This window comes from Zonotrichia leucophrys, chromosome 20 (assembly GCF_028769735.1).
Source record: "Zonotrichia leucophrys gambelii isolate GWCS_2022_RI chromosome 20, RI_Zleu_2.0, whole genome shotgun sequence".
In the NCBI taxonomy this organism is placed as follows: Eukaryota; Metazoa; Chordata; class Aves; order Passeriformes; family Passerellidae; genus Zonotrichia; species Zonotrichia leucophrys.
Genome location: NC_088189.1, coordinates 6,756,906 through 6,772,296, shown reverse-complemented (window position 1 = coordinate 6,772,296; position 15,391 = coordinate 6,756,906). Strand labels below are relative to the sequence as shown.

At 42.3% G+C, this 15,391-nt stretch overlaps 1 protein-coding gene across 7 annotated transcripts in view; it reads right to left on the bottom strand.

The window, feature by feature from the left end:
• ZBTB46 (zinc finger and BTB domain containing 46) overlaps positions 1 to 15,391 on the bottom strand; it is a 48,401-nt gene that overhangs the window by 5,435 nt on the left and 27,575 nt on the right. For 6 of the 7 annotated variants that reach the window (XM_064729836.1, XM_064729831.1, XM_064729835.1 and 3 more), the window contains 4 exons: positions 10,830 to 11,111; positions 4,814 to 4,986; positions 3,630 to 3,681; positions 3,275 to 3,538 (listed from right to left, as the gene is read on the bottom strand). In XM_064729836.1, coding sequence (XP_064585906.1) covers positions 3,275 to 3,538; positions 3,630 to 3,681; positions 4,814 to 4,986; positions 10,830 to 11,111 — 771 coding nt within the window. The remainder of the gene's footprint in view (positions 1 to 3,274; positions 3,539 to 3,629; positions 3,682 to 4,813; positions 4,987 to 10,829; positions 11,112 to 15,391) is intronic. The other variant, XM_064729837.1, reaches the window with a different exon arrangement.

Sequence of the window (15,391 nt, the reverse complement as noted above, 5' to 3'; positions counted from 1 at the left end):
CCAGCCACCTGCTTCCAACACATCCACGGATTCCCAACAGCCAATGCCTGACTCTGTCCAAGATCCCTCACGCCTGCATTCGGCTTAAAGCACTCAAAACCAACATTTTCAGCTTCTGTATTTAAAAATACTCACAGAACACTGTTTGCTGCTATAGCTTTATTGAAAACTATTTTTGCACCAAATATTTTGCCACATATTTAGTTCTGGTATCTACAGAAGGAAACACCTCAAAGACAGCAGCATGGTTAGAAAAAGAATTGCATATTGCAGTGTTAACATTTCCACAGTCCTGTAAAATATATGCCCCCACAGTAAATCTATTTAATGCACAAATACCAGCTTTGGTATGAGAATCATCCTTTGTCTAAATAATAATATTTTATAGCAGCATTAAGTGTAGCAGCATTAAGGTCCTAAGAAATCATCTTTAACATGATCATCAAGGTGATGAACAGCAGCACCACAGGTAAAGAGCTCCTGGACACAGCACCAAGAAATGGAGAAGGAAACAGAAACAGTGACACAGTAAAAATCTGTGTCCTTAATGCCACTAAAATATTTATGGAAATGTGTGTTTTTAAACCCAACACAATAATGCTTGGGAAAAAATCTTTGGTATTGTCATCTCAAGTAACTTATTTCACTGAGGCTGTTAAAGGACACAGGCTCCTATATCCCTGAGAGTAAAGGAAATGCACTAGTGATGCCTGATGGGGCTCCTCTGGAGTAACTCTGTAAACTGTCATCTAATAAATAATCACTGAAATACTCCATTCTTTGGGTTATATGAAAGAATTCCCAAACTTCAGGAGAATTCTTGTCCGCTAAATCCCCTTTATATATAAGGTTATAAATAGGAAGGTGCAATTTAACTGTCAGACTCACACCTCCCATCACTTCCCATGCCATTTCCTAACAGTAAAATCCCGCTTCTAGCACCTGTCCCACAAAAACCCAATAAAGCTCTGCCCTGTTATACCCTTCAGTTCTAACAGTTTAAAAAACCTAGTCCTGATCCTGAAGGGAAGCACTGGAAATTCCCACTGCTGAAGTCAGGAAGCACTCTGATGCACAGGCCAAGGAAAATACTAAAAACTCTATTACAGACAGCAGAAAAAGAATTCTCTGTTGAATTAAATTCTAAAATACAAGAAAAATCAGCAAACATGAAACCTCATTAACTATTATTATGTAATGAAAGTTTTTTAAGTTTGCTGAAATGGCTTTTGTTGGTATCTTCCTTTCCCAAGTCAGACAAATCCTTCCCTGCTGCTCCCAAATTTCCAGATAAGATTCATCAGGTTACAACTTTGTTTTCTGGCTCAGCTTTCTCCTTTCTCACTAGCTGATTATTTAAGAGCAAAATAAATCATGAGGCAATTACTCTGACATCTGTCACAAGGGAAGCTGACACTAAAAGCTGCAAACACTCCCAGCCAGCCGAGATCTCCCATGCCAAAGATGTCAACGGGAACGAGAGCGGAAAAAATGAACCTGACTTTGCAAAAAGCATAACATCTAAACCCAAATGATTAAAGTGTACTACAGTGGTTACATGGGAACTTATCCTCAGTTCTGAGTGCAGAGTGATCAAGTGAAGGGTAAGAGTTAAGCCAAGCAGGGAAACTCCAGCTTCCCAGCCCTGGTGTGGCATGGAACTGTGTCCCTGAAGCTCCAGCTCCCAGCAGGATCAGGTGGAGCAGAGCTCCTGTTCCTCCTCCACAAGCCCAAGGGAGAAGGTGGAGCAGAGCTCCTGTTCCTCCTCCACAAGCCCAAAGGCAGCAGGTCCTGGTGGACTCTCATTCACCTTTCCACAGGAAAAGGCTGGAGAAGAAGCTCCTCACTAAGTCCACATTGTGCACAACTATTTCTCAATTTTGTCTCCCTGAGATGCAACAGTATAATGAGAAAGAACTTCCCTGAAGAACTCCAGAGAACATTTGTGGAAGTTGGGTTTTTTTCTCCTCAGCTGTCTCTCACACCGAGGAAAGAAACCCCACATGCTGACAAGCTGTGCTGCACACAGAGCAGCTGGGAAGCACTGCTCTTAATTATGCTACTTTCATTTCACAGTTACCATAATCTGGTTTTGTATGTAAATATATAGCAATAGACACAGAAGTATTTAATTTAAAAAAAAAAATAAGTGAATTTCATAGAACGCAACAGGAATTACAGATTTCTACCCACCAGGAGCAGACATTACTGATTCTGTGTGCACACCCCAAGTTACAATTAAATTTATGTAAAGCCTCCTTCCTCTGTTTCAACACCACTACACTCAGCCTGGCTAACTTAATTACAGTGTATAGACCAAAAGAGTCACAAAAATGTACAGAATCCTTGCAAACCACAGCCAAACTCCACCATGTTATTCAGAAAAAGCCCTGAAAGTCCTGAAATACAGTATCAATAAAAGATGCAAGCCTTGCAACAACTTTCAAGCCCAAGTAACATACCCTACTGGACATATGAACAAGAAGTATATTTTGCTCCTTTGAAAGATATAGAAAACCACTTTACAAACAGCAACCCTGTGCTTGCACAGCTCCTAAGTTCACAGTGAAAACCCCTGGAATGCCCAAATGGTCTAATGGACAGAGCACTAGAGCAGAACTCAGAATTGAATTCTATTATTAATTCTATTGCTAGCACTTTCAACAACCTGAGGGATGTTATTTTCCAGAGGAATTGGAGGAAAACATCCCCATTTCTTTTATAAAGCACTTTGAGATCAACTGATAAGGCAGTTCAAGGCAGTATCAGAACACAGAATGAGCACTCCAACAAAACAGCCGAAGTGCCCGTTTTATGAACCTCAAAAAAGTTATCTTTGCACAAAAATTGCCACAAGGCTGCAATGACACAGCATCTGGAACCAGCACAGCACCAACTGATCAGCTTTGGGGAGTCACTCTATGAAATTACACCTGTGGAACATTTATTTGCAGCACAAGAACCACGGCACAATTTGATTTTCCTAGTTCAAGGAAGCGTCTTGTATACAACAACAACAACAGCAGCAGCAGCTATGCATCCTCAGGATCCTGGCTTGGCCCTACACTGTCCAAAAGCTCCAGCCCAGCCAGGTGGGCAGAGCCCAGGGAACACATTTTCAGGTGGCCACTGAGGCTCTTCTGGGTGCCGAAGCCCTTCCCACAGCAGAGACAGAGCAAGGCGCGCTCGCTCGAGTGCACGGACAGAAGGTGCCGCTTCAAGTCTGTCTTGTCCCGAAACAGCTTGGCACAGTGAGGACACTGCATCTTCTTACAGTGGCAGTGGATGGTCTTCTCGTGGCGCTCCATGTTGGATTTCAGGGTGAAGCTGGCGGGGCACTTGGAGCACTGGAAGCGGCCGGGCTGGGAGCAGTTGAGCAGCGTGGAGAAGGCGTGCTCGTGGATGTGCTCCTGCAGCTCCTCAGCACGCTGGAACACCCTCCTGCAGAAGCCACAGGTCAGCCTCTTGGCCAGGGCTGAGTCCAGGAAGGTCCCATCAGAGGTGATATCTGTCTCTTCAGATCTTGGGAAACTGGAATCTGAAACAGGACCACGGGTACACACGCACGGATCAGCCTCTTCTGGTATAAAATAACAACAGTTTAAAGGTGCATTTTTCTCTCTGCTTACCTGAGTCAGAGTTATCAAACTGCCAAAGTGCCAGCCATCTGTCAAAGGCAGCCTGGAAAGGAAAAGCACAGAGAAGTTAGGGCAGGCATTGACAAGAAGCTGTCCCATAGGCAGAGCTCTGACTCCCATCACTGCCTTCATCCCGTCTCCAAGGGAGGCTCAGTCGTTTGACCTGACAACTCAAAGTGCCTGTACAAAGCTTTCACTGCCAGAGCAGTGAACTGGGCTTTTATCTTGCCTCAAAACACCCTATCATTTGGTGTTTTGAAGACAGTAATCAACATCCTTGTTTAAGTCTTGGATAACTACTCAATTTCCAGTCTCACTAAGCACCCGTAGCTCCCACTCAGACCAGTGGGAAATGCTGGACAGGATATTTTTAGTTGATACAACAGAACTGGAAAATTCTCCCTTAGCCCTACACAGGTACTTTTTCTTTCCACACAGAAGAGCCTGTAGAACACAAACATCTTCTGCATAGCTCCCCTTCTGCAATGCCCTCTGGCACTGCTGATCCAAATTCTAAATAAAAGCTGATTTTATCTTCTTTTCCTTATAAATCCTTTGCGATATGCCAGCGTGTGGCAGATGGCAGCCCTGTGTGAGGCAGAGGCGTGCTGCAGCCCCGGCAGGTCTGTGCAGACCAGCTCACTTTGCTCTACGGGGATGGCAAAGCAAAATCTGTTTTCCACCCATTTGTTTAATTGAGTATCATTCAAAAATATTAAGAACAAGAAATTCTGCAGAAAGCTATGGATTTTAGATAAAACTTCTGTAATAGAGAGAGCCAGCCCAGTTCTGTCTGAATTTAGACAGTTACAAGAAACCCAAATGCCCAACACCAGAAGTGAGCTGAGGTCTCATGGCATTATTACATGCTAGTGTGCAATGTTGTGCAAATGAAGGGATTTACAATAAAAAGGTCATTCAAATTTTAAAAAATCCCAGAGGTTTTTGAACAGAAGTTCTGTTGAGGTAAGACAAAAAGACTAAAACTGGGGCAGCACCAGTCCTGACCCTCAACAGACTTCTAGTTTTAAAACAACCTGTATTTTTTCAAAAAAAGCTCACAGATTAAAGTATAAGGTATTAGATCCTTCAAAATACTCCTAACTGGGGAGGATTTGATCAAACAGACACTTCTGCATTTCAAATTCTTTGTATTTCCCCCCCCTCAATCTTACCTGGGTTGAGGAAGGCACCTCTCCTTTTATCCCAGTTTCTGGTGACATTTCACCAGAAGAGCAGATCCTGGTGGGGCTCTGAGAGGCAAGGTGTGCTGAAGGCAGCGGGGGAGATGGTGCTTCCACTTTGCCATCACTTTCACCCCTTGAGGGATTCGAGCTGGTGCCAGGCCCTGGGGAACACAGGAAACGAATCTCACCCACGAGAACGAGCACCAGCTGGTGGCTTTACAAACGGCCTCGCAAAGGCAGCGCCCCAGCACTCGCAGCTCATCTTCTGTCAGTGGCAGGGAATGCAGCAGGACAGGGATGCCAGCCTTTTGGTCTTTCTGCTTGATGGGTTGGTTTGGTTTTTTTTTTTTAAACCAGCCTCCCCACCCAAATGTCTGTGTGTACTGGAGTGACGTCGCAGGGCTCGGTCACTACAGAGTCCGTCGGGAGAAAGGAGCACAGTGCAGCACAAATATCCACATTTCTCTTGGAGAAGCCTCATTCTGAGCACATACACTTCCACCTTTGAGGAAATATCAAGCTTCATTCCACTAACTTTCTTGAAAGTTTATGTCACAGGTTCAGATCTCAAGATCTGTCCGTGGTGGTTTATTTAATATCGGGCTGTCAGTACTTGATCTCAAAGTGCTTTACAAAAGATGGAAAAAAGGATTTCTATCACTCTCTATTTAGCAAGGATGGAGGCTCAAATATTTGTACAAAACTGTTCGATTATACCTGACAGTCATTACAGTCTAAAAATCTCCCATAATTCAAAAGGAAAACTTGCTGTGTCTGCCCTCACCTACACTGTAGCAGCAGCCAAATGGAAAACAATATTCCAGAAATTACCCTGAGGATCAATGGCAAAGCTAAATAAAAATAAAGACTGTGTCATCAATATCACTGTACATTATAAATTATTGTACAAACTTTAGCACATGCCTTGACTGAATATTGGAATGACATACTGAGCAGGTTGTTCTTTTCGAAATGCAAGGCGGCAAAACCAGAAGCAAATATGGCATAAAATAAACAAATTCATATTGAAAGCACTCTATGCCCTAAAGGCTTTTTCATTTCCAGCAAAAAAGAGTCTGATGGAAGCCTTCAGGGATATAAAAACCCCACTTTTTAATGCAGCTACAAACAACAAGTCACAGTTTACACTGTGTCCGAATACAATGCACTGTGATCTGGGTGACAACAAAGCACTCGAGTGAAACCACACCAAGTTTCAAAATGTGAACAATCCCAAACCTTACTTTTTTATCAGCTATCAAAGGAAATTCTGCTCCTGTGCCACAAGCTGGATGTTTGATTTGCTTTCCTCTGCTTTGATGGCAGATCAATATCTTTCCCAGCTGAGTTAATGCTGCTCAGCTGGGATAACAATGCTCCAAGGTTTCCTTCAGGTGCTGCTCATCTGCTGCTGTTGTCATTTTAATGTAGGACAACAAAATGCCAAAAATTCAAGATAGGAAAAAATTCAGGGGGAAAAAGGAATTTATCAGTATTTCCTGTTAGAAACTATTACCAGGAATCCAGCTCTACAGGTCCATAGCAGAATTCCTGCCTACAAAGACACAGCATCTTTTTCCTTTACCCCTGAACATCCCAAACCAACTCAAACTGCCCCAAGGGCATCTCTGGGTTACAATTCTTTGAACTAATGTTATTTTAGCACACAGTAAAGATAAACCAGTGGGGCCTGGCTTGATGAATTCTTTATTAGCACCTTCCCAGAGTTTCACAGGTTCCAAAAAAACCTCTGCATTAAAGCAAAAGCTAAGGCTAATGAACAAGCAATGAAATAAAGCACACAGAAGCAATAAACTATCATCCAAGGTATACAAACACACAAAGATGTACAACACAACAAAGGTGAGTTTTCAAACAATAATCAGCATTTATTTGGTTTCAACAACTGCAAGTAACACAAGAAGAGAGAAACCCACATCAATGACCCACACTTTGTACACAAGAACATAGATTTATGTCAGTTCTGACTTGTAGTGTAAGAAACCTTTTTCCCTCCTAAACTTGTAATAAAATGAAATTTAAGCAAAAGTATTTTGACTTCTACATCAGGAATCAAAACCACTTTCCTTCAGTCAGCTCTGCACACAGGAAATGAAGCAAGGGTTTAGCAATATTTGTGTGAATACAGAATTCTTGTGACAGCTGGACAGTAAAATATTGTGGAAAAGAGAAAGGCAAAGTTATTATATCTCATTTTAAATTGCATCCATTCTCCCCTTAATCTTCTTTTACCATGTATGAAAATTCCACACCGAACTGAATGCCTTTAACTTCTTCCCGGGAAAGTTGACCACTGAGTAAAATGTATTTCTTAACACTCAGTGCAAGGATAAATTATTGGCTCCAATGAACCACTAACTAAAAATAACCTATTAGCTGGTTTGCCCAAAAGAAAAGGGCTCTGTGCACCACGTAATCACTTGGACTGGAAGCTTCATAGGAATTGCTTCTATAAACAGTTTCAGATGCCACAGGGTAAACAGGAAAAGCCAAACTTAGACATATAAAAAAGCCTTCAAATGTGCTATTCTGAAATGTGGAAGTCACCCTTTAAGGGAGTTGTCCCCTTACAACAATCTGAAAAATTTCTTTTTTTTTTTTAAATGAGAAAACAAGGATGCAAGATAACCACCTAATTTTCTGATGAAAATTAAAATTCTCCTTCTCTTGATTATACTTGGCAAAACCATTTCAAAACATTTGACTGAAGCCTTTGAGACTTCTGGCTGTGTGATGTAACCATGTGGAACAATGCTACCAAAGTTCAGGCTCATAAATGAAATAAGACACGATATTAAACCCAGGAGCTCTGCAGAGCAGAGTGGAAATCACACAACAACCACCTGCTTTTGGAGACAAACCAGGAAAACATGGCAAGACCAGGGAAATTCTCATGGTGTCTTATCTGAAAGGCATCCCCAGCAACAACTGGGCAGGTTCAGTAACCACGAGCTCCCCAGACAGCCTCAGTGTTACCCATGAGTAACTCACACATTTTTTTCTGCAAAATCTGCGTGTTCCAGGTTTCTGAGCAGCATATGAACAACGTCAATCTTGATCACACATCATGAACATCAAACTCTCAGAAACCTGCAGCTGAAGGGCATCTGGCAACTGTGCTACCCAAATGGCAAGGTATTTAAATTTTCCCTTCTGATTTTAAATGAGTTTGAACTGGTTAGCTTCAGAAATTCACCATAGTGATACAACACCCCCACACACACATTCTGGGCTTCATTTTCCACCAGCAGAATGTCAAGTTCATATCTCATATGATCAGATAATGAATTAGTTAAAAAGAACACGTAGTAAAACGAAAACCTTGGGATATCCTCTAATTTCTAAAACAGGAAGAATTATGTGGAAGAACAAGTGAAAACTTTTAATGTGTGCAGTAACTTGGAGAATAATATCCCCTTAAGAAATGGCTCATCCAAATTTTAAACATGTTTAACACCCTCTTTGCATCTGCCCACCTCCATTAAGTCTTTTATCCTTCAGGAAAAAAAAAATCAAAACAAAACCTGAATACTGCTCCTTCAGGCAGTTATGTACTGCAGTGCTTTCTAAGAGAAGATAATCCAGTGATAGCAGCCAAGATTAAAAAACACTTCACTTCTTTACAGTCAGAGAGACTGATCATTTATAATCCCTGAAATTAGTGCATTTCTTTTCAAACCAAGACAGATGAAAACTGCTGGGTTTGGTTGTCTTGTTAAATTCAGGCTTTTTCACTGTGCTCCTACCTACTCACTCCTCCTTTTTTTTTTTTTTTAAATATAACACAGGACTTAAAATGACTCAACATCCTCAAATTGTTTTTGAAGAAAAATGTCAAAAACACCTACAAAGCCAGCACCAACCTAGACTGTGCTTTTACATCTCCACAATCTTCCTACCACTTGCTTCACTGTCATTTTACACACTGAAAATTCTCATCAAACTTGATGTTCTGTTGTATTCAGTAATGACCACTTAAAAGGGAATCTTATATCACAAGATCTTTTTCAAGTGATTAAAATAAATTGATACCTGTGAATCTGAATAAGATGAAAGAAAAATATGTCTCTTAACTCCTGGCTTCTATAAAAATCCTCTTACCAGGCCACAGCCACATCCCTGACTGCTGTGAGAGCTACAGACCAAGCAGGGAGTGTTCCTTTTGACTTGGGCATTTCACTTTGCTTCCATAAAGATAATTGAAGCTCAGCTGAATGAAATTCAAGTAATAGCGAGAAGACTGGAAAATAAGGACCTTAAACACAGACTGGACAGGACCTCTGGGCCATGGCATCCCTTAGTGGGATATCAACTACCCCCTTTTCTAAATGTATCAAGCTTTATTTTAAACCTAGCTGTCCCCTGCGTGCACCATGCCCATCCCCAAGCTCTGCTTCCCAGGTGGTTGGGCAATCTCTAATTTTTAACCTGGATTTATGACTGCTTCATACACATTTATCTTTATGTCAAGTGGTGCTTCAGTTCTTAAGTATAACCTAAAATCCTCCAACAAGGAGAAGGATGATGGATAGAGGGCAGCCCCGTCATTATTCCAATTTATCAAGACAGAAGATGAAATTGCTGATTTCACCTGTCAGGAGCCACAGACCCGAAGCCGTGGTGCATCCATCACCCACGGTCACACACTGACCCAGGCTCCCACCCCTCCCTGTGCCAGCTCAGGGCACCCTGCCACTGAACTGAGCCACATCTGTGCTGCTCCACTGCAACTGAGGGATTTTCAACCCTGGAGCTCAGTCTGAACCCTCTAAATCTGATTTAACTGGAGATCCTTTGGGAAGTGAGTTACTGTGAAAGAAACCAGAGCTCTGCACCAGCCATTCCCCATAAACATTTAAGCTACAGAATAAGGTACAGAAACTTCAAGGTTTTTGGATTTTTAAAAAAACAATCCCATTGTTCAGACATGAGAAGTGAAAAGAGACACCAAGTCTGACAGTGCATTATGCAATTATTTCCCTTTGTCACATAACTCCAGGGGTCAGTTTGGCACTTGGATGGGGCTGGGAGCACCCTGGTCTTGTGGAAAGTGTCCCTGCCCATGGCACGGGGCTGGAAAAAGATGATCTTCAAAGTCCCTTATAACCCAAAGCATTCTGCAATTCTGTGATTCATTCTCTAATTCTATGACCATTGAAGTAATCTATCTTTTCCCATTGAGGAAACGAAAAGAAAATAGAATAATAGGTACCCTAAGTGACCTTTCATTCTATTTACTTGGTCAGTTTTCTCAGCATAGATAAAGATAAACCTTTTCTTCTGGAAATTAACATGTAGTACTCAGAAAACTGTTGCTTGCTCTATTCTATTTCACAAATGATGTATCTTCTCAGAGCATTACTAAAATAGAGCACTAATAATTTCTTTCTTTATGCACTAGAGAATCAGGCTGCAATGAAGAAAACACAAAAATATGCTGAAAAATCAGCTGTCCACACTTAATGGTTCCCATCAGCTGTCTCCAAGAGATCACCAGTAGGAAAACATTCATTTCCAGGTGCAAGTATAACAAAATCAATAGCTGCTCACTACTTGCAGGTCTAAAATTAAACTGCAAGAAGTAAAGATCATGCAGTCAACAACATCCCAATTGTTCCCACAGACACAGGAGCAACCTTCAAGCTGTTCAACATCAATCAAATTTGGATTCAAAACCTTTCCCATAACGACTCAAATACTTTATATTTCGTTTGTAAGTACCATTGTGCAAACGAGCAAAACAGAAATCTGAGGGCAAGCACTACAGGCTGAATATTTTCTTCTATGACTTCAGCAGTTAACAACAAAGTTGGATGAATATCAGACTAAAGTTTCCATATTTTACGGAAAGTGGGATTAAGCAGGACTTAAACCAGCAGCAACAAACGAGGCGGTGACTTCTATTTTCTTCTCGCTAAAGATTTCCCTTAAAGCAACACTAAAAAAATTTAAAATATAGAAAAAAAAAAATAGAAGAACTTACGGGAGAGCGAGTGGGTGCCTTTGGGGAGGTACTCGAAGAGCAGCGAGCTGTCCTCGCTCAGCATGTCGGCTTTCAGCGACAGCAAGCTGTTCTTGCTCATCAGAGCCGCGCGCAGGTTGGCGACAGTGGCGGCCTGCAGCGCGTCCTCCTTGTCCGGAGTCAGGGGCTGCGGGATGTAGCTGGGCTCCCCCGCCAGCAGCGCCTCCTCCACGCTGCCGTAGGGCTCCGGCCGCTCCACCCGGCTGTCCGAGCTGCTGGGCTCCGTCCCGGCCGCATCGGCGCCTGCAGCGGGGGAGAGGCGGTCAGAGACACGGGGGGACTGCGGGAGCGGGACCGGGGCAGGAGCGCAGCCAGGAACGCAGCGAGATGCTGCTGGCTTTGCTGCTCACGGGGAGCGCTGCCCTCACCCCCTTTTCCTGCCCGCATCCCCCTTTTCCTGCCCTCATCCCCCTTTTCCTGCCCACATCCCCCTTTTCCTGCCCTCATCCCCCTTTTCCTGCCCTCATCCCCCTTTTCCTCCTCTCACCCCCCTTCTCCTGCCCTCATCCCACTTTTCCTGCCCGCATCCCCCTTTTCCTGCCCTCAGCCCCCTTTTCCTGCCCTCATCCCCCTTTTCCTGCCCTCATCCCCCTTTTCCTGCCCTCAGCCCCTTTTCCTGCCTGCATCCCACTTTCCTGCCTTCATCCCACTTTTCCTGCTCTCAGCCCCCTTTTCCTGCTCTCACCCCCCTTCTCCTGCCCTCATCCCACTTTTCCTGCCCTCAGCTCCCTTTCCCTTTGGTTCCCAGCATATATCACAGGATGGGTTTTATACAGAAATGTTACAGTTAAAAAAAAACCCAAACTGATCAGCCACTTTACAACATGTAACTATAAAGAAATTGCATAAAAATATAACACATTAGTAACATATCAATTACTGAACCCTTTTCCTGCCCTCATCCCATTTTCCCTTTGGTTCCCAGCATATATCACAGGATGGGTTTTATACAAAAATGCTACAGTTAAAAAAAACCCAAACTGATCAGACACTACAACATGTAACAAACTATATAACCATAAAGAAACTGTATAAAAATATAACACATCAGTAAAAATATATCAATTACTGAACCCTTTTCCTGCCCTCATCCACCTTTTCCATTGGTTCTCAGCATATATCACATGATGGCTGTTAAACAGAAATGTTACAGTTAAGAAAACCCAAACTGATCAGGCACTTTTCAACAAGTAACTATAAAGAAACTGCATAAAAATATAACACATTAGCAACAAATATATCAATTACTGAATCCTTTTCCTGCTCCACGCCTGGGGTTCTGTTTTTCCAGCCCCTTCCCTCCTGCCTCACCTCCTGGGCTTCAGTTCTGCACCACACACTATGAAGACAGGGCAGAGGATGTGTATTTTACCCACAATCTGGATAAGACTACTTATTAATATTAAACTAAGATTTCAGGATAGTTTGACAGTACTGAAATTACATTCAAAGTTTTAAGTTGTGTTTTCTCCCTAAGTTTACACCCCACTTAGCCCAAATTTTCACTCTCTGTTTCTACCCCATGATGAGGGTTTTGAGAAGCACAGTAATAAACAGCCTCTAATAGTGGGGTGATGGGTATAAACCCCTTGGGGTCACTTTCTGAAAAATACACAGCAACCATTGGTTCCCATCATATATCACAGGATGGGTTTTATACAGAAGTGTAACAGTTCAAAAAAAATATGTATCAGCCACTTTACAACATGTAACTACAAAGAAACTGTATAAAAATATAACATATTAGTAACAAATACATCAATTACTGAACCCAAACAAAACAAAAAAAGCTACGATAAAGTAAACTCCTTTCTGCATAAACACAGTTTATTTTTGTGTTTTTGGGAGGTCTAATTGAAGAGCCTCCATTGTTTGAACTTTGACTCTCTTATCAGCTTAAATAATTTATGTATTTTTGTGTAAAGGAAAATGACTCTCAGACTCCTCTCTATTCTTCACATGAAACAACAAAAAATTACACACAAAAAGGGCTGTTAGCCCATTTAAAAGTGCATAAAACAAATTGCAATTACCTACTCCACAATCTGCAGCAGCAAACACAGCTGACACACTCAAAGCCCAGCTGAGCACCTGGCAAACGGAGCTGAAGCTTCCCAACAAACTTATGCCTTTGTGAATTTCTCCTATCAGGGAGAAGGAAAAACATCCATATCCAAAGAGAAGGCACAGATAATGAGCTATCAGGTGGAGAAAGAAGCTGTTTTGCAGATCCTGAATATTTTATTGCCTCCTAGTTTAAAAGAGATTTAAATCTACTTAATGCAAGAGGGAACTATTAGAGCTCAAACCAGTGGTAGGACACTTACAAAATTAATACCTGCTGCTTCCATAAATTCACTTTGCACTCTTCAGGGCAAGGAATTCAGGAGTTGTCCACACACAGCACTGCAATAAACTCACTCCTGCATAGAAGCTCAGGAGAAGGGAGGAGGCAGATGGGGACAAACCAGCCCTTGGTTTCCACAACTTCAAACCAGGGCAAGGCATTAATCTGCAGAGCCTTATTAAAAAATGCTAATGAGGACATTGGTACCGTGCCCACCTCCTGTAACCTGGAAAACAGCTGAAGGAAGATCATTATTTTTATCTCCATTTCACAGGTGGTGGCTGCCAGAGGAAGATGTGGGGACTGGCTCAAGGTGCCCAGGCTGCAGAGCCAGGAGCAGCCAGCAAATTTCCCAGTCCCAGCTCAGGGCATATCAGATTCCACAACATGTTCAGATTGGTTTTACTAAGCTGCACTGTTCTGCCAGTACATCCTACTGCTAAAGTTGTTCCTTTAAAAAACAAACAGCCTCAAAGCAAACAAGAAGGAAAAAGCAATCATAGGCAGAGTGCTCCCACACCCCGGAGAGGCAGGGAATGCCCAAGGCTGGGGGCTACAAACACCATAGGAAGTTCATAAATGTGAACTACCAGAGATGCTCTCTGTTTAAAACAAGCCATTTTCCCTCCTCCATCTGTGTTTTGCTTGTATAATTTCATATTATCAGTTTTATTAAATCTTAGCCAAGCAGAAGAATTGAAATGCTTTGAATTTTTATGTATTTTGTCATCCCACCGTTAGGGGATCACAGGATATCCACTTTTCTAGATGATAATGAAGGTTTTTTGAAAACAAGCCAGCATGCCTACATAAAGGAAAACTACAAGACAGTAAAAACCAGAAGCTGTTACAAAAAGTGGTGAAGGAAGCAAATGAAACTTTAGCCCATTAAACTGGTAAGGTAACAGAGCTTCACCACATCAAAGCCACAATAACATCACTGTCCCACTGCCTGCATGGGGAATCACAGCACATAACTCAGGCCAGAAAAGGGTGTCTGCCCACAAAACTGCATTCCCAAATAACCAGGCAGGCAGGGAATCACCTTGTGCTTTGTGCATTCCTTTTCAGAGCCTGTACAGCTGCTGATTGACAGTTGCCAGAATTGGCTGCACATAAACACTAATTGCTAAAACACACGCAGATTAATTGTAACCACAACAAGACATTAAATGTTCCTCAAAAGCCAAGATTAGAGACAGACAGCGAAATAGATGCTTCAGAGCTTCCAGTATTTATAGCTGATGTAATCTAATCAAACACACATTATGGCAAAATAAATATCCACTTAGTCACATAAGTACTAAAATACTCTCAGCACACCAAAACCCAAAAAAATGCACCAAGTTCCTCTCCCCAGTGCGTCCAAAACCACTTCTCCTTTCTCTAGAATGCAGCTCCTTTTAACAAGATGTAGCCAAAGAATTATATGAATCAAAAGCATCCGTCACTTCCCAGTAATCCAAACTGTTTACTACAGAGCCTCAGCCCCATGTAAACCAGGCTTTAGTCAATGAGCTTCTATTCTGCAATTATTCACTGCCACGGGCCCAGAGCTCCATCCCAGCCCTCCAGAGCTCGTTTTTCACCCTGCTGGGACAGCCCAGTGACTGCAGGGCTGCACACGCAGGAAATCCCGAGCTAAACACGGGATTAATGCTGCTCGAAAACTGAGCTCATTAGTCTCTTTAGCAAATCATTATTTTGCAGTTATTCCTGCTTTCCAAAACACAGAAGCTTTAGAAAAGCTTTCTTAAATTTGTTGACTTGGGTGAATATTTTATTGTTAGCTTTTATTGTCAAATAAAACACAGAGTTTATTTTTTGACAATTTTGGCCACAGTGCTTCTATACAATTCTGAAAACAACAGTAAAGTTTTTAACTACACATGAAGCACCATCTAATAGGTATACAAGGACTGCAAGAACCTTCTCACAGAGGTTGCACATCCCAACTGAACTCAAAACACACTTCATTCCCAGCCACACAGGCCAGGCAGGCTTTAGCAGATCCATGAAGAGGAATAAACCTCACACCAAGACAACAGGAGCAGTAAAATATTCCCAACACACCCAGGGTGGCCACTGTGTGAGCTCTGGAAGTCCTATAAACCGAGCTCCTGTCACAAACCAAAGAATGGGAAAAGCAAGTTGCACCAGTCACAAAAAATCAAGC